The sequence below is a fragment of the Rhipicephalus microplus genome, chromosome 1 (assembly GCF_043290135.1).
Source record: "Rhipicephalus microplus isolate Deutch F79 chromosome 1, USDA_Rmic, whole genome shotgun sequence".
NCBI classification, from domain to species: Eukaryota; Metazoa; Arthropoda; class Arachnida; order Ixodida; family Ixodidae; genus Rhipicephalus; species Rhipicephalus microplus.
The window spans coordinates 82044990-82065600 of NC_134700.1; the positions used below are offsets into that span (position 1 = coordinate 82044990).

The 20611-nt window shown below is 44.6% G+C and overlaps 1 protein-coding gene across 1 annotated transcript; it reads left to right on the plus strand.

Moving 5' to 3' along the window:
- Nucleotides 1–938: 938 nt before the first annotated feature.
- Nucleotides 939–6499, plus strand: LOC142768393 (uncharacterized). Its single transcript, XM_075870362.1, has 2 exons — nt 939–1430; nt 6393–6499. The coding sequence occupies exon 1, from the start codon at nt 975–977 to the stop codon at nt 1386–1388; it is 414 nt and encodes a 137-aa protein (XP_075726477.1). The 5' UTR covers nt 939–974; the 3' UTR covers nt 1389–1430; nt 6393–6499.
- The last annotated feature ends 14112 nt before the right edge of the window (nt 6500–20611 follow it).

Sequence of the window (20611 nt, forward strand, 5' to 3'; positions counted from 1 at the left end):
ATAGTCTTTGTTCCATTTCTTCTTTTTTGGTATCTTTGAAATCTGTCTTGTCTAATCCTTTTGCCCTTTTAACTTTTCTTCTTTATGTACATTATTACATATCTTGTTCTTATCTGATATATCTCCGTTTTAGGAAGCATTGCGTTTCAGTTTTTTTCTGTCGTGCAGTGGGTCCCATCCCCCTTGTGGGTATGGGCCAAGATCTTTTAGGTGACAAGTTAAGACAAGCGGAGCATCACCATCGTCATGATCATCAAGAAAAGAAGAGAGAGCACTAGGTGAACCAGGTTTAGAAGTCGTCTCCCCCCGTTAAATTTCTATTCACAAAGGGCTGGTCTGGCGATATCACCGCTAGGCAACTTTTGTTCAGAATCAGAAACAATAGAGGGCTATTTTTTATCATGTCGCCGATACAAATTGCTCAGGGAAACACTCTTAGTCCTCCCATTCGCTCGCCCGGGGCTGAACTTCACAATAGAAAATATACTTTCCTTCGGTGTTTCCGATCAGTGATTCAGCCATGAGAGCTTTTTCTGTGAAGTTTGCAAGTACCTTAATAAAAGTAAAAGAATTGAGCTTTTAATTGCGTGATTATTATTCCTGCAAAAATATTCCAACATACACAAGAGCTTTGGATAACCATGCTGATTCCTATTCAAGGTAATGAATGATTGTATGATCTGAACTAGTGACTAACAACTATCGCACTCCTTTTATTCTGCCTAGGGTATGTTTTCTTTTTTCTTTCTTTTTTTTCTCGGGTGAATGGTTTCGATATTGAATAAAAAAAATCTTACTGAAATAGGTCATCGATTCTTGGTCGATCCCCCTGAGTGAGTACGAGCCATGGCTGTGGAATCATCATCATCATCATCATCATCATCATCAACATCATCATCATCATCATCAGGTGAACAAGAACAAGTTTACAGGACAAAAATAGCCTTCCCTCAACTGTACTCATTACTGACGAAATGGCTGCGAATCAAGGTCCCACGACCACAGGTGCACGACCGTCATGCGCTGACGTCCCCACTGCGAGAGGCGAGGGGCAAGATTATCCACCGCCAAAGCCTCCGCGTACAGCTGCCTTGAAAGATGACCCCGGTGCGGTGCCAGTTTCCCAGAACCCTGGTGGTGCGTTGGCAGCTCCAGTGGTTCCCGCTCCACCACCAGATGCGTTTCTCACGCCGCCCCTTCCAGAGGAGGCTCAGTTGCCAGAAGTTGAAGCAGGTGCCGTGGCTGCTACGTACCGGCCCAGGGTATCGAGGCAGAATTCGGCGAACTGGCGTCACCGAGTCAAAAGCCTAGCGAAGGCGATTGCAGTTGCATCCGAAGACTTTGAGGAGACTGATCCGCACGTCCGAGCGCTGCCGGAGACTTTCTAATCGCACCACCCCATCGATGCCGATGGCCAGTCACAGGCAACGGTGAGTTGGGCGGTGGTGCCAAGCTTTTTGGCCGTCTTCTGCGAAAAAATTTATTGACACAGTGGTTGGGGCGGGACCATTCGGCTACCGAGAATTCACGCAGCAAACTAATCGGCCACTATAGAAAAGAGCGTAGGACCATGTTCAACAAAGTGGGAAGGACCACAAAAAAGGTCTTACGTTAAGCACATCGGCAGTATTTATTACTGTTTCGGAGCTTTTGCGATGCATTCATGGCACAAAAAGCATGACTGGTTGGTGAACAAGGGCCTATGGCAAAAAAGAGAAAGATACTCTGTTCTAAAGAAACGCTGGCCATTTCTCGTCTGAAAAGCCAATGAAATCTTCTGCACAGCACGCGTAGGGATGCACATATTTTACCAGGATATACAGGAACAGAGATCACGAATTGATGAGCACGAACGCTTCATGCTTTTCGGAGAGCATCTTCAAATGGTCATGACGCTCGTGAATATTGACTAACGATGTGACAGGTGTGCAATAACCCGTTCAGCTTCACTGTTTCCTTAAAAATAAGTCTGCTTCCCTAAGCCGCAACACAAGTGGTTCTAAATCTTTTCCCATTTATGAAAGCAATATCAGCGTCCTAATGATCTGAATTGTAATATGATCTATCGTTTCACGCCCTAAACCGATAATAGGATTATGTGAAACTTCTTAGTGGAGGTCTATGGTAATTTCGACCATTTCGTGGGCATATACCATTGCGCCTAGTTAGAAGTGTGGCCACCACAGCCGAGATCGTACCCGCGACCTGTGGTCAGCAGCCGAGCATCCCAGCCACTGATCCACTATGCTAGACTGATGGCCTTCTTGAATTTCTTCTGTAGTGTTCATTGATAATACCACAATGGAAATATTTAGCAGATAATCGCCTAAGAACTTGCGTAGTTACAAACTGGAGCCGCTTTCAGAGCTATACATTTGTCATCAAAATTGTAGTGAAATTTATTTTTTGATCTCTTTCTTATTCCTAAATGGATATTAGGAGGTTTTAACGATCGAAGCAAAGTAGTAGGACATGTTACGCAGCACTGACCATGTGTATGTTTATGCGAAACGGTCATATCGCGCGAAAGCAAAGGTAATTACATCTGTGCTTTCATTGAAGGGAGATTAGCTTCGAGAGAGATTGTAAATGACAGGAAGATTTCAGTTACTTGACTCGCACTGACGAAGACGTCACTGGCCAAGGCACGTTTACCGAAAGAACCCCTTGACATAGAAGATGGTCTTCGAAAACCTCATCGGGTCCCGTGCGCGTTCGGCACGATCGCGAAAGCCATTCGGTGTGGCTATTTTGCTACGAGATTTATGTCATGGAGACGCCATCCGCTTGATCTTTAACGTGGCAGAATTAAAAAGATCGTTTCGTGACAATTACTGTGTCGGCGTCATTGGTTGTGAGTAAAAATTAGCGTTGGCCGAAAGCAAAGATTAGAAAGAGAAGTAGTTATATAAATATTTTTTAAAAGATCTTACAATGGAGTGAGAATTCAACTTACGACTGCACCGAGGCAAGCAGGCGCACTACTAAAGAGCAATGTGACGACTTCCAAATGTTTCCAAAAAATATAAAAAACTCGCAAAGTCCCATGCATTTACGTATGGCGGCTCGAAGGCAACAGTCATTTTTTTTTTTTTTTCACAGCCGACGCAATCTTGCCGTCCTGCCACTCTTCGAAATCTTTATGCACCTGTCGGGGTTTCACAATGCCTTCAAAATGGTAGAGATTTTTGTTCGGCTTTGCATTGCCTTCGTGATAGAATTAGTACTCACCAAGCTATAATGTCATGGATGGGATGTTCAATGATGTTACAGCGGCATCTTGATGACGTCATAATGCAGTGTAAAATTTGGCAATCTCTGACGCAATTCTGATGTTATATCTAGCTACGTTGGCGGATAGATAGATAGATAGATAGATAGATAGATAGATAGATAGATAGATAGATAGATAGATAGATAGATAGATAGATAGATAGATAGATAGATAGATTGATAGATAGATAGATAGATAGATAGATAGATAGATAGATAGATAGATAGATAGATAGATAGATAGATAGATAGATAGATAGATAGATAGATAGATAGATAGATAGATAGATAGATAGATAGATAGATAGATTTTTGTTTGCAAAGAAATTCTTTGCATTCACTAGCCAGGTAATGGCGTTTCCAAAGTTAGCGCTCCTGAACACTGGGCTTAAACTCATACGCACGTTCTGGTAGTGAACGCAAATCCGAATACAGAATGAGTGCCACGACGATGGGCAAACTTCAAAAAAAATCAGCCAGTTCAATGCCGTGAACACAACTGGACAGCGAAGCTGTCAGCTCTTTCACTAGGCATTAAAATTTGCTCCCAGCTTTCATCATTAAGCTGTGTCACTCAACAAAGTTCTCACTATACTACGTTTCAACCATCAGGTGCAACGCTGTGGTAGCAATGCGAGAAATTCGGCAACCAAAACGCATAACTTCGCGCATCGCATTGTCGCTAGCGTAACATCTGATTAGTGCTGGTGCACCCTCGCGTTAGTTTGTGCTCATCCTTGGTGCGAAGGGTGCACAGAAGTGAGTGCAGAGACCACAAACAACACTGGGACCGATCAACACTGTGTCCTCCTTCACACTTACAGAGTCTCATAAGATTGAAGTCCCTAATGGCCGTCATCATGACGTTTCCAGTGCAGAGAGCCTGCACATAACGTGGAACTTAAGCTATCCAGCTCCATATTAACAGATGTTTAACTGTGTTTTCCTTCGTAGAGCAGGAAATATTTTCAATTCCTTTTCGCTGTAGTTAAGGAAAAAGTTTTAATTTATTTAGTGGAAACATTGAGCTCTTTCGTTGCAAATGCATCAACTGCAAAAAGCGTCGCTAGCCTCCCCAGCGTTTCAGATGATATATAAAGCGGAGTATTAGAATTTGATATGTCCGAAGTGATAAGCATCTTTTCCCGTCAGGTACTATTGGCACTGGCAAAACAAGCGGCAGCTTAATCGCCATCGTGTCATCGCATGCGGTCGGCTTCTCGGTGTACCACGTTCGCTCGAAACATTAGTACGCCGCTGGGGCTCTGACCACTGCCCACGCGTCCATGATTGGCTGCGAGAAAGGAGGTGTGAGTGGCCTAGGTGGTCACTCCCTTCTCGCATTCATGTATATCTCCTAAATTCGTGTTTCGCCAGCCTGAGTGTGTAGCCCAGTGTATATGGCCCTTGGGCCGTGAGGGCGCGCGTTCAAAGCCCGCGTCGCCAGGAAATTCATTTTTGTTTTCCTTATTCACTCCCCTTTCCTGGGATACCTCCTACCTGCTATACATTACGACAACTTTCTTCAACGCCATAGGTGAACGACCACGACACGTTATCCACAGTGTCTGCTTCGCTGATAAATACTTCGCAGCTCCGTATAAAATACGGTCCATAATGGTCCCACAGGCATATAGATGACTATCCTTGAAAAAGATGGGCGGGTTATCGACGCGATAGAGGCACTGGCCCACCTACCCTTCAATTAATTATCTGCGTAACCTTCTCCCTTTACACAGCTTCATCTTCAAATGTAGCTATCTTTTAGTCTTTATTACAAGACGCAATGAAATTACCGTATCACAGAAGTGCATTTCTAGTACGCATTATAATGAAGTAACTTGTCGCATCACGTTAAACAAAATGACAACTCCATAACTGTTAACGTTGCACGTAAATAAAGCATTCTGCATGTATAAATCACGTTTAGTATATAAACAAAACTTGTAATTTTCAGGAAAACCGTCGTTAGGGTGCTGTTAGTACACTCTTAAAAAAAGTTAGTAATCTGTTAAAAAACACGTGTGTTCGCTTGTTTTCTGAGTATATTACTACCTTCGTGGCATACTTTTACTAGCCACCAGCTAGTACAGCTTGTAACTCCGTTACTAACCCGAGAACTTTTTTTAGTGTTTTGAACTAAGCAACTACTAAGCCACCTACGTTGCCAGATCTTTTGTAGACGCCGAAGAACATTTTGCCGTAATGATGACATAGTAAGCAAACTTTAGGTAAGCTCTAATGTGATTAACTACATTGGAATAGAAGTTTCGTGCTACGTGATGGAACACACACAAGCAAATAGAAGGGGACATGATAATGCGTAGGAAAGAACACTTATCTGATAAATTTTGTGACTGCTAACTAGTGCGTGGTGTGTTATCCCAAAGCAGGGGTATATATATTACCTTCAAGCTGCTGCTACAGTAGAAATATACTTTGTGAAGTTCTCATACTCATATGAGCATATAATCATGTAAGTATGCAAACTTACTTAGGCATATGAGATTCACATATGTATTTGAATCTGACTTGATCAAAATGATCATGTGGTCAAAACTCCATAAGTATATTGCTGGGATGCGCACTTACCACAGTATAGTTACATGACGTAGTTAAAAGCCAATAATTAATTTACGAGGGCCATGTCGATTCGTTTTTTTATCCCATAAATTTGTAATAGAATCAATTTGACGTGGCAACGCACAAGAACAATTAACATTATAGATGTAAAGCTCTATTTGCAGGGGTTACTGACAATTTAGTAATGGATTAACCACTCGAGTCAGCTCTATTCACTTCCTGACTACGTAGTAATTTTCAGTAAACTGCATTTTACTACCTTCTTTTACTAAGAGGATAGTGCTTTATGTGACAAGTAAATGGTTAGTATTTGGTTATTGAATACGTTGACCTTTGGTTTTAAAAGTGTAGGTGCAATGTTTTTCGCAGCAAAATGGTAGATGCCCATGTACTGAGCTATGTCAGTGCAGGTTAAAAAAAGTTGGTCGGAATTGCTCGAGCTTTCCACTACGGCGTTCCTAATACTCATGAGGTGAATTCGCGACATTAACTCGGAGATATTATTTTCTCGGGCTAACATTCACGTTCCTTTGCAGCAACAGCAGGAGGTGCCGTATCGGCTACGCACACCAACCGTTGGTTCTCGTTCCATGCCTCCCTGTGGCGGCCTCAGCTAGCGGTGCGCCACAAGCCGTTGCTGTGGGCCCCAACGAGGAGGGCGCCGCTGGAAAAGCCCATCGTGTTACCGAACAGTGCGAGTGAGTTCGTGGTGAACGACTACATACGGCCGCCCGTACAGCAGCAACGTGCAGATGCAGTACAAGAGGAGGAAGGTGGTGGAGACCTCATATGCGCCGCATGCACGGTTGTCGCGCTCGGCTTCGTGTTAGTCTGGTTGTACCTGACCATCAGCGCTAACTACCGGAAGGGAGGAAGCCTTGCTCCTATGAAGGAGTACTCGACGCTGGAGGCTGAGGAGCGGAAAGCCGAGATTATGCCACGAGCCCTCGAGGCCACCGCATGGACCGAATCCACGGCTCCGCACTTGGTCTTCAACACTTCGGAGCAACAAGGCTTCGTCATCCTGACAGCTGCTGTTTAGGCTTGTTGCGATGCTCTAATACCGGAGCTCAGTCACCCTTTCATACGTTTATTCAGTAAATATCACCGTAGTAAACCGCGATTCATATTTCTTATCTGATCGCTGCACTTGTATAGCTGTGTGGTTGGTTTACTATTTTACAGATGGGTTAAGGTGCCGCCATGTTGGGCTATTAGTCCTGGCACAATGTATTATTGAAAACTAAACAAACAGTGGAACAGAATACGTACCAGCATGAAATAATTGTGATGGAGTATTCTACGTTTCCTGACCTTGTACAGTCATGTCATGTCACGACACACAAAGCCTAAAGAAACAGTCGTTTAACAAACTGGAATGGCGGCATCAATGTCTTACGTAAATCTTTTATGATTATATCAGAATAATATATATTATTGCTGCGTACTTGGTAGACCAGATTTTCGTATAGCAATCGTGTGTGGGCTGTCCATATTACCAAAAAGCGTGCAATGGCAGTCTTTGAAATAATTATCGTTGCACGCATATCAGGGGCTTGTAAGATCGGCGACAAGAATGGCCTTTATGAATAAATCATGGTACGACGTAACGTCAACCACTTGAGCAAAGACGTCAGTTTTGTCGCTACAAACTGCTGCCTTGTGTGCGATGGTGTGCATACCATTAGTAGCGGCCGTATGCGTATTCACTTGACGCCTGACAACAGTGCGCGGAGTCACAGATTCGCACAAGTAACAATTCTTATATTAATATGCAGCCAACACTTTAACCCTCTTCTACGTTTTTTTTTCTGGCACGATGCTTGTGAAGGTATTTTCCCTAAGCAGTTTCACGCACTGTATAAGCTGTGTCGTAAAATACACTCACTCACATCACTGCAAAACAGGTGTCATCTTCTCTCAAGCTTGGTGATACAGGACGATTTGCTTTGAAACTACACAGTTTGACACCCAGGCATAGGAAACAAGAGCAGCTTTTTGCGTCAATTGCGCCGATAAGAAATTACTGATAACCCAAAAGAGCGTGCTCGCTTTTATTTTAAGGGAAAGATCCCGTAGAAAAAGCCACAAATGCAGAATGTCAGTGGCGGATTTGTTTATTCCTTACGTATTCCACGACATAATTTCGGGTAAACTTTCCTACTAAACCCCTATTTAACATAATTAGACCAATCGACTCTGCCTAAAGCGAGTACCGAACTCCGTGCTCTTTAGGCACGTAAAACGCCGCCTAAGGTGGTTTACCGAAGAAATACCAGTCAATCTTGCTGGTCTTGAAAACACCATTCTGACCACTATCGGAGTTTATACCATATGCGAGAAACTGTTGCAGGATTATCACGCACATTGCGAGCACAAATATAGCCGAAGCCTCTTATGCAGGCATTGCACATAAAATTGGACGTAAATTGTGATTCGGCTGATCTGGCACATATTTGCGAAGCGTGCGAACAGGAATATGACTAATCGAGATAAACCCTATTATGTTTACGTTTCAGCAACTGTAGGGCCCACGGGAGCAGTCTTCCTTAATTTCGTATTCTTCACAAGGATTTATCAGTCATGTCACTTATTTGACCTCCTGACAGTTTCCACGCGATAAAATTGGAGAGCTCGTGTCGATAACATTAGAGAGCTCCCCACACGCTGTGTGGGGTGTTGAAATCCCCGACAACGACAAGGGGGTAACTACTGGCCATGCTCACAGCCCTTTTGAGGAGAGAGTTTGCTTTCGCCCTGTAATAACTGGGACTGCAGTATACGTTGAGAATAAAAAGTCTATTTCTTCGAAGGCCCTTCTTGGGTGAGTTAATTATAATTTCAGTCATTACGTACTCAATGCCATCGGGAACTGCACCGAGGTCACGCGATAGGTAATTGCACATTTTGCTGATAAGTGTGGCAACTCCCCTACCTCCTGAATGGGATGACGCTACTAGGTAACCCTGGAGTTTGATGGGGGTGCCAGAGACAACTTCCTGAACAGCGAAGATTTGAGGCTTAACATCGAGAGTTCTTAAATATTGCTGTCGAATGGGCTTTTTGTGAGTAAACCGGCCACACATTCATTGCCAGATTCTGAAGTTTTCGTCCACACTATCCATGTTTAGGCTGATCGGATGGTTGAGCAGCTATAGCAGCCCGGAGAATCGCACCCTCAGTTGGTGGCGCAAGTACAATGCATTGTGCTGGGACCTGCAAAAAAGTCGGACCGGTGTCTGTCCTCGCATCGACCTCTTCTAACTTGCTTATGCGTTCACTCAGTGCTCCTGATCCCATCCTGGGGTGCGCCACGGCTTCTTGAATGTTCGCTGAAGTAGCCTGCATGATGACAAAGGAATCATTGAGTTCCGACAGTAAGTGTACCGCCTCGTCTTCTTATGTGTTCTAAACCGCTCGGCGCTTGGTTCCGCTAGACCTGTGAAGTACCTTAGACGTATCCATGGCGACCGGGGCTGGTGCGGGCTGCGCCGAAGGGGGTGAGGACGCGAGCTTTCTAATTTCCACCATCTCCGCAGCTAGCCTGCGTGTTTCTTGCTTAAGCTGCGCGTTTTCTTTCCTCAGCTGCTCGTTAGCTCATCGCATCTCGTCGAGCTCACTCGCCTGGGGAGAACTGCGATTGGATTCGTTGCCTCTAGAAGACTCAGGTCTTCCTCGGGCCTTGTCGGCCCAGGAGAGCGTCGGCTTCTTGCTGTTAGAGGTGGTGGGCGTGCGGGAGTGGGACCTTGTCGGCCCCGACGAAACGTGCCCCGGCCTTGAGGTGGAGAGAGGCTGAGAAGTGTAACTTCCCCGGGCACGTTCTGTCGACCTGGATGCGAGCCGGAACATTCCCTGGAGGCACCACGGCGTCTGGATCTGGAGCGGCCTCCCGAGTGTCCCCTGGAGCGGGAGCGTCCTCTGCGTTAAGCATCCGTGGTGGGTTACGAAGACTGGAACTCGTCCGCAGTGTCGAGGTGACGTTGCGGGGATGGTGACGCAGCACCAGCCATTCTGGCATGCTCACTGTGACGACGACGCACAATATACGGGATATTGAACCTTTGAGCACAGTCTTTGCTAGCCGTGAAATGCTGGCCACCACAGAGTTCGCACTTAGGAGTACACACATGTTGCTTGTCGGGGCTTGCGGCACCACAGCCTCAGCAAATCGTGTCACCGGGAGTGGGGCACACGTCAGCGCGATGACCAAGATGGCCGCACGCATAACACACATCGATTTGCTAGCGGTATAGTGAGCACTGTATCAGCACCGGTCCATACCTGACAAAGTTTGGTACACGATACCCGTCGAAAGCGATGGTGACCGTGTCAGTTTGAGCTATTCTCATGGCTGCTAAGGCAAGTTGTTTATTTGTGTTGTTAATCTTGTCATAGATCACATCAGGGCCATCTTGAAGCGGGACGTTGCGAATCACCCTTTGCAAGTGGAGTGTGGGGCAATCTCATAGGCGCTTAGCTCGTGCACCTTGCCCGAAATAAGTATTTGCTTCATCCGAACGTATCGGCCTGCATTTTCGCGCTTCAGAATACTGACAACAATAATATTTTGCTGCAGAATCAGGCATAGAGTATCCTGGCACAAATCTTCCTGGCTTATGCCAGCGGCAACCAGTATCGCGTCTGCCACCGTAGCGGCGCCAATTTTCCAGATGTTGAGTCCACTTCTCGGCCGGATCAAAATCTTGATGTCATCTTGAGGAAGGGAGGGCATCTTTTCCGCCAATATTACATTGGTCTTCAGCGCAGCGCCACTCGATTTGCTACGGTGTGCGCCCGGCTGCGACGATGGCGCGTTAAAGTCCACAGTGTGTGTTTTGGCGCCAGCTTTTCTGGCCCCAGTGGACTTCAAACCGTTATCTTGAGTAAACTCTTTTTTTGAAACATCCTCTTCGTGCACTTCATACTCTATCGTGAGCAAATAGTTCAGCGCACTGGGCCTCCGAAGGGCCGGCCGCAGGTGAAAACAGGCCCAGCAAAAGCGCGGTCTCCCAAGCCAATCGTTAGGATTAAATTGGGCACCACTGCACAGGAAAAAAAATTGTTCCTAACTTGACAAAAATCACTCACTGCAGTCCAATTTGGTATCGGTAGGATCCTGATGACTTCTCAGAACCGATGCGAGCAACAGTTCATGAGCACTTGAAGAAAAAAACTCTAGAAACACAGATTTAGTTGCGCGTCCACAGGAGGCGAACGAACGCAGCCTCACATTCCGCGTCTCCCTCCATTCTTTTGAGAAGCGTGGTATTTGCTAAGCTATTGCGAAGAATTTTGTTCTTATTGTTCATGCAAGGGCTGACAACAATGAGGAATTATGCCTGAAGTAGGTATGCGCCACAGTTAGTAGGTGATCTAAAAGAAGCTTTTGTAATGGGTTGGAGCAATTGCCGATCCACTCGTTACGCTATTCGCATGATGTGACGCCTTGTTCTTTGGCTACCCTAAAACACTTTATTACTCATACTAACGCGATTTCTTTCCTGACATCAGCCTGTCTAAGGCAAGTTTGCGAACCATTCCTAAGCACCGGCTTGGCTCAGTCATTCTTTTGTCAGCACTCACGCGTGTTGGACGCAAAGATCATGTGCTTGGTAGAAGCGGCGCTTGCGGCACAGACTAGCCATGGTAACAGGATGACCAAAGAAAAAGACGCAAGATATTTTGCCACGCAGGATATCTTGCCAGATTATTTTACCACTACTGCCCAAGGGACGCGTCGCACAAAACACTGTGTTTTTACGTGGTGATGTGTGAGGCATACCGTATCGGGTAGAAGATTTCCGAGACGCACTCAGCCCCACGGGTCTGTTGCCGGAGGTGTGGGCATTGAGGGCCTACCAGATAAATCATGTGTGGGCTATCACCATGAGCAACGCGGACGCTGCGAAACGCTTGCTGGACGTGAAAGAGCTGAAAGTCAAGAAGCGACGGAGCATCATTGTAGACCCCCAGAATCAGCAGGCGTGGCTGCGCTATCATTGATTGCTTTATGACGTAAACTATGAAGACATTCGAACGGAGTTGGTAGCTTTTGGGAAGGTCATACCAGTCACCTCAGAACACTGGCGCGTCCAATGGTTGACCATTGTCAGCGACAATGGTCAACCACATGGACTGTTCTTTTAAGTTCATGCGTGGCGTGAAAGGTGAAGATCTGCCGCATAGATTCAGGGTGACTGGTGAACTAGCACTTGTGATTGCACGTGGTCAGCCAATGCAGTGATGAGCTGCCAGGGTTTCGGCCATGTTAGAAGGGAGTGAAGGTACCCCGATGCTCGCACTGTCGGTGGTTCAGCCACAGCGAAGATGAGTGCATGCGTACGTACGCATCAGCTTTCGGATTAGCTGAAGATGAAGACACAGCAGAGTTGGTGATGGATGTGACCGAGGCTCAAGACTCGGCGAAAGGGGCAGGTGACGTGGTGAACCCTGATACTCCAGCAGGTACTGCCACACTGATTGGTTGGTGGTGATGGAAGAACAGTACAAGCTGACAAGGCACTTGTGTAGGTTGCTCAAGAGCCAGCCGACCAAACCAAGGAAGGCTACACAAGTACCCCGTCAAAGAAACCCGAGCCGGTGGAATTCACGGCACAACTTTCAGTGTCGACCGAGAGTACCAGAGTTGGGGTGCCTAGCAAAAGACCCCACGAACAGTCTGCAGGACGGAGTGAGGTTTCGAGTGTGAAGCAGGAAGATGGGTTACCTGCAAAGGCGACTTCGTTCCGACACAGTAGCACAAGGCTGCGTCCTTGCCTGATTTCGGGCCAACACAGGCCACCATTGTTCTCCAGTTGCACGGATCTACCTGGAAGCTCTGGGGATGTCTAGCTCCGTGCTATACACTGAAGATAAGCATCATGCCTCGGGCCAACTTCTCACTGTGTAGGCATAGATTTTTCACCGAAACATAAAGTGGCAACGTTAAATGTTCGAGGTCTTGCCATCAAGCGGAAATAGAGCCAAGTGGATCATCAACTGGGTGTACCAGCTGTATAAAATACAAAAGTAGACGGTGATGAAGAGACCCGCGGTATGGTGCTGAGGTTTACGGCGCGTTACTACGCAATTGTTAGCCATGCAACACGATTTTTGCGCGCTGTGTCTTGTTCATTAAGGAGTTACTGGGTCTGGTAGTGCAAGATACCTTCTCTTGCCCGTCTGGTAGGCTTGTTTCGTGCGATTTCGCACTTAAATTAAGTGGTGTATTGGCTTGTAAATATGCACTAACCATTCGCAAGGAACACTGCACTTCCACGACACGTCTACTAGCCCTAGGGACCCATGACACACTCTCGGAACTATTAGAAGCTCATTGGACCAGCCAAAAGCAACGCCTTTTGCTCACACCCACTGGGCGACACGTGCTTTCACGACTGGGATACCCCGTCTTGCACAATCACGTCGAAGACACCGCTATTGGTGTCCTACCTTGGGTACGTAATACCCTGAAGGTGCATCCGCTCCCCTGAAGCATGAGTCCTGAGCATGACGCCGGCGCGCCCGTGTTGGGTACCTGATGCGCATGCTCAGTGACATCGCTGAAGCCAACACATTATATACCGATTCTGCACGATGCAGCAACGGGTACACCGCGGTAGTGTTGGATGGCAACTCAACATTACTTACAGCTGCCTTTTTGCAGAGTTCTAGTTCTGCAGACGGCTAAGTCCTTGGTGTATAGCGCTTGCTGTCCGACACGCTCTGGACACTCCTGGGAGGTTTACACACTAACCGATTCACAGCATGCATGCCGAGCCTTTTTGATGGGACACGGTTCTCCCAAGGCAGCCCTCCACATCCTATTGGAGGCATAAAACATCGAAATGTCCAGCTCACAACGTATTCACTTGCTCTGGACTCCTGATTGATTTGTGGGGTTTAACGTCCCAAAACCACCATTTGATTATGAGAGACGCCGTAGTGGAGGGCTCCGGAAATTTTGACCACCTGGGGTTCTTTAACGTGCACCCAAATCTGAGTACACGGGCCTCCAACATTTCCGCCTCCATCGGAAATGCATGCTCTGGACTCCTGTTCACGCCTCCATGCCGGGTAATGATCGCGCTCACGTGGTCGCTCGAGAACTTACCCACCGAGCTGCCCGGCGTGGCGAGGCTGGGAGTCCAGATCAAGTGGGCCCTCCACTTACATAAAGGGACATATTGGCGTATCATACCAGAGCTAGACGCACCATGCACCCGCCCTCACCGTCGTTCTCGCGAGAGGAAGAATGACAGTGAGGGCGGGTGCACTCCACCAACTCCAAACGTATACATTCCCCAGCTTCCTCTTCATGATTAAAGTATACCCTGACCACTACGCAAACTCTTGACCGGGCTGTGGCAGCTTCTCAACAGTATTTCATGTACTGGTGGAGTGCGCTACAAAATTATTTCCTCCACTTCCCGCTTTCCTGCACCTCCTTCCAAACCAAAAAGCTGTGGGACGATGCACTCTCTGCCGGGCCTCACAAGGTGCGCCAGGCCTTGGTTCAACAGGCCAGGTTCATCGCCAAAATTGTCATAGGTAACCCGGACAAGGGTGCCTTCCTACATGCTTTGCCTAAATGCACTTAATAAAATGTTTTCTCTCTCTCTCTGCATTACTTGGTGATTTCAACAACGTCCTCAATTGGCGACATTGTTCAAATGAATGCGTTATGTACAATAGGCCCTTTTCATAAATACGCCACCTGATGGTGAGCTTTTCGTCAGTTTAGCCATAAAGTAACATAGTAAACGTAAATAGCGGACACTCTCATTGAATCATGCGGCCCACATGACTGCTAGCACTCCTAGCAACCTGCATTAAACTGTCACAAGGTTCCTTTTTTGGCCTTGCCATCACGCCACAGTGGTTTGTTTCAGTTTGAGCATTCTTGTGCGAAGGTCGGGTGTTTCTTGTACTGTTATTTTGGAGTACTTTCGTTTGCAGTTTTTTTTTTGGTCAAATAGGCTGCGGGCATGGCAATTGCAAATACGCTCATCTCTTGGCAGTTCTTGCGAGAAAACATTGCACGCCACTTAACAAATCAATCGTGTGGATTCAGACAGCAGTACCTAAAAATTATTTTAGATCAGCTAAAGAGGCATTTTTAAGTAACAAATTACCTCCCTATTAGAAATATGAGAAATCAGAGCATAACGTTTATTATTTATACAAACTGCAGTGTGTTCTGTTTTTTTTCTTCGGAAATAACATTGCTATGTAGAAAAATTACCATTACATCGAGCAGGCCGTAAAAAAGGTACACAATATTCGTAAGTATAGTAATTGTCAACATGGACATTTCAACACGTCAGTAAAAATATCAAATACTGTAAAAATTATTTATTTATTTTATTTATTTATTCAATTACAGGTACTGTTGGCTGATTGAGCCGTTACAGGAGTGGGGCGTAAATCTAATCATTGTTTACATAAAATAGCAAGGAATATCTTATACAAAAATCACAAACCGCAATGTGTCATTACATATTGACAGTGAACAAAATCTGACGTATGGAGGGAACGCGGGAAGTGCGTTTCACGCATTTTCAGGGGAAGAGCAATGCACGCCTTGGTCGCATTTACGTGTCGCTTGAAATATAGCCCACTGTAAGACATATGCTGTCTACCGAATCATCTTCAGCGATCATTGTTTAGTTGAACGTGCTATGGGAGAGAAAACAAAAGGTGAAACTTTTTTATGAGAGCTGTGGAAGATGAATTTCATTTTAATCACTTTCGAATATTTTTAGATCAGGTAATGAGCTGCGTCAATGAAATATAATGGATGACGAAGTTAAACTTGCAGGACAATGCGAAGAGCCCAAGCAGCGAATGAAAATAAAATTTATTTATTGTTCTTGCGCATTAAGCTACGAAAAGTAAGAGAAGGAAATCCGAATGACCTTGGACAGAAAATACGTGGCTGCAATTTTTAAGCGAACAGTTGCCGCTGCGAAGGCTAACTATGATAGCCAACGCTCCGAGCTCCTTTCAAAGCCTCGCCACAGGAAATCACTTTCCAACTTTCTTAAAGCCCAAAAAGTAATCCCACCACCAATAAACCTCGAATCGATAGTCTCAACGCCAAGTGAGTTGCCTACTTTTCTAGAAAATATTGCTCAAGGGCTGGAAAGCCGCTTCACGGCTGCTTACGTTTACCACTCGCCGTGCTCTGTTAACAGTAGTGACTTTGAAGACGTTGGAGCGTCGGAAATTGCACAAGTAGTGAAAATTTTACCCAATTCTGCTCCAGGTTCTGATGGAATAACTGCATTGGTAATAAAAATAATCCATAAAGTATCGCCTCAACATTTGTTTGGAATAGTTAACCACTCCATTAGACATTTGTGGATTCCGCCTGAGTGGAGAATCGCGACAATAATTCTTTTATTAAAGAAACATGGAGCGGGGTTTACTTTTGATAACATTAGGCCCATTTCACTCACCCCTAATTTGGTAAAACTAATGGAAAGGCTTCTACACATTAGGCTAGACAACTAGTTGGACGAAAATGCAATTGTAATTCCATGCCAAATTGGATTCAGGCGTGGTTGCTCCATTTCATGAGCCCATATTCATCTGCAAAGCAGGATACAACTAGCTCGTTCTAAGAAACAGGTTTCCGCCTTAGTAACTTTAGATATTGCAAAGCTTATGACAGCGTGGAACACATTAAACTAATAAATTCGCTAACACAAGTCGGTTTACCAAATTACTTTGTGGCATGGATTTACTCCTTTCTAAAACATAGAGAATTCTATTGCTCTCAATCTGGCATGTCGTCTTCAAAGTATAAGCAAACTAGAGGTATCCCTCAAGTTTCGGTACTTTCACCATTATTATTTATTATTTTATTGCGCACATTTCCAGTACAACATGATGTACAAGTGTATGTCTACGCTGACAACGTCGCCTCTTTTGCTACAGCTACAGATATACATACATTATATTTGATGCTACAGTTTTATATGAACGCTCTGGACACGTGGTTAGACGACATTAATCTATCATTAAACATTTCCTTTTAAATGCAGTCGTAGTTTTTCCTACTACACTTCAGATTTCCGTACTTTACAGACAGGAATTTACCCTGCAGGTGAAATCGATTAAATACTCATGAGTGACATACTGAAAACCTAAATTGGAGTCCACATATAGAAAATAAGGCAGCTAAAGGAGCACCAGCACTTGGGATGCTTCGTAGACTCAGCAATAAACGTTTTGGTTTACGCCGTGGTATGCTGGTCATGATATATTGTACGTATGTTTGCCCAATATTCGAGTTTGCCTGTGTCTTGTTTTCTGGAGCACCCGCCCACAAAATTAGACCACTGGTACTACTAGAAGGTTAAGCAGTACGTATATGTCTAGGGCTCCCTAAATTTGTCACAATTAATATTTTATATAAGGAAGCGCGCCTGCCTTCTCTTTGCGCTAGGTTCCAAATACTAGCAGCCCGTACCTACCTAAAAATATACGCATCCCCACATAGGAGGTTTCAATATGTTTTCATTAATACGCCGACGTCTTTTTTTACCAACAGTGGTCTAGAATAAAGCGTCCACAAGTCACCGTCGTACAGAAGCCCTTGGAAACATTACAAGTTAACCTTCATGAAGTACGTGTTAACCCCTATTAAAACAAAGTGAGAACACCTGTTCAAACAATGCAAATAGAATTCGATAATATATTTGCTATTAATTCCAAAGCTCTTCCCAGTAGACACCTAAATGCCATTTGGAAAGACCACCTGGGAAGATTAGACATAAAGATTGTAATTGCAACTGATGCTTCAGTTCGCGAAGAGAAGGCAGGAGTCAGAATTGCATCTTCAGTGTTGGATTGGTCTTTTTTTTATTTGTTTACCTATTTTACACCTATTTATCAAGCGGAATTACTTGCAATTCTCTTAGCGTTACGAAAATTACCTCAATCAATAACAGATGCTATTATTCGTTCAGAGTGCTTGTCTGTGTGTAGTTAATTAACTGCGCCTAATATGGCCAATGCTTTAAAAGTAGTTGACGCCCTTGCCCAAAGACATTTATGACTCCTTCGCTTGGTATGGATACTAGGGCATAAAGGTTTGACCCTCAACTAATATGTATATACACTCGCAGTGGCCTAACATAATTATCCTATAATTTCTATATTGCCGACGCTAGCATCTATCGCCATAGCACGCTTTAAAAAATTTGTCATATCAGATCAGTTTGAAAAATCTCACTTCGCCACATCTGAATTTTCTCACCTTAAGTACCCCTGGAATAATCGATGGTGCTCTTCTAGAATGGCGGAGATATCAATTACGAGACTAAGATGCGAAGTGCCCCCTCCTAAACTTTTATCTACACAGGTCTGGTCTGGCACAGTCTCCCCTATGCCTCCACTGCAACGAGAGTGAATCCCCTCACCATTTCCTCTTAACATTCAGGTTATATACAAACCAAAGAAAGAGACTTTTAGAAGAACGTCTCCGTAGGTTGGCTCTAAATTTATCCCTTCTGGTGGTCCTTTCCTTTGGAGCAACTGAATAGGAATTAAGCCACAAGAACGTTTGTGAGGCCGTATGCGATTTTCTAAAGGCAACAAAACGAATAGAATGTTAAGCTGAGGCATAAATACACTTTATTTCAAACCATATTAGCTTGCTCGTTTTTTGAAATAACTCTATTTATTTCATTTCTAGTGTATCGTATACCAATTGGTTCTTTGATAAACAACCTTATCTAAATTATCCGGCTGGTAAAACAATTTCATCTCACAAATGAGGCACCATCAGTTTCATGGCCGATCCCCCATGGTGGGTTGCACCAGGACTCAGAGGAACAACCAACCATCCAACTAATTAACTTGGAGTGTGAGCAACCGGGAAAGTATAAAAATGGCATACGTAATATTAAGCAGAAACTTATGCTACTTGACGAAGAATGCTACCGCGGTGGACTCGTTCGTGCTATAGGGCTGAGACTTTAGCTGCTGTAGTGACGCCAACCGAAAGAGCGTTAGGGGTATAAAAAAAACGAACGCTCGACGGAATTACATTGAAAATAAATAGAGAAGGGTGGTAACAAAATAACCCATACCGATAACATTTTAAGCGTATTTTCAAACCGTTTTGAAAACCTTTTTGATTGTAGACAGGTGAACCTAAAATGATTTACAGCGGAATATTTAGGACGCGTGCCACTAGAGAGTGAGGAAGTGAAAAGCGCGTTGAAATTATCTATATCTGCATCTGAGGTTGAACGGGTGATTGATAAATTAAATCACGGCAAGTCTCCGTGGGACTAGATGCTCTTTGTACCAAGTGATACAAGTGTTTTCAGAGTGAATTGTCTCCTATACTTGCTGGCGTCTGTAACGAGGCATAGGAAAAAAAGAAATTACGCTGTCCTTTGCTGAATCACGTACCGTTCTGATTCCAAAAACAGATGAGGTTGAATATCTCAAGCAAATCCCAACGTACAGGTCAATCGCACTTACAAACGTACACTACAATATATTAATGAAAATTTTTGCTTGTAGACTACAGTCAGCAATAAAAGATATCGTTGGTCAACACCAAACGTATGGAATAAAATGTCGTTTCATAGTAAGAAGTGTTAATAAAATGCGGAATGTTCTCGAATGTGTTGGCATCAGTAAAGCTCATGAGGCCATACGCCAGCTAGATCTGAAGAAAGCGTTTGATTGCGTCGCCCACGTTATCTTGTTTGCTGTATTGGAGCACATTATAGTTGGTAAGCTAATTACTCACGGTGCAGCCATGCATATCGACATGGTAGCACAAGACCAATAATTCACAAGACATTGGGCCTCCTCGTTAGAAATGAGCCCTCAGTGCGTCAAGTTTGCCCTGTCAGTTCACGGTGGTTTCGCATCTACATTGAAACATTACGCTGCTCGATACTGCAGAACGACCTCATTAGTGGGTTTAGATTACAATCCTCAGAGGTCAAACTACTCACATACGCTGATGATGTTGCGATTTGTAGTACTTCCTATGAAGTTATTGTAAAACAATCAGGGTTTCTAAATCTTTAGCCGAAGTTACAGGAAGCCACATAAACTTGTGGTTATTGCCTCGGCTTTTGGAATGGATATTGGCTTTCAACACCAGAATTTTTCGCAGCCATTAAATGAACAAAACGCCAGTTAATTATCTCAGAGTTCCGCTCGAGTTATACAAGAGTACTGATGATTTTTGAATACAGCAAACAAAATTAATTAAAGAGAAAGCGAATAGGTGGAATGCAGCTTATCCATGTTTGGTACGGCTAATGCATGCAACTGTTTTTTTGTGTCTAAGCTATGGTATGTGACGCAAGAGCTGTACCATTCCCGAGTCGACGTGCAAAGAAAACATTGGGTATTTGCAATATTTGCGCGGGGGTCTACCTGGGAAAGGTGCAGTTGCATGAATTCGTTTAGAGGGGCGAAGTGTGCAGGCCTTGGGCAAGGACATTTGTTTATCAAGCAGTTAGTAATTAGGTGTTTCTTTTTCCGCGAGACAAAAAAATCCTTTCGTGCTAACAGTGCGTCATACAAGACTAAGTAGACTGTTGCTTAAGTTTGTTGTGAGCACTCAAGTTAACACAGGGCTGTTGAAGGATACATAGGTTGAGGCCAGCGTGTGGTTTTTGAGTGTTCATTTTTTGACTGACTACCTGCGGTCTGTTGAAAAGAAAAAAAAACTACAAAGATTTATGTGACACTACGCTCTGCATCCCACTGTACA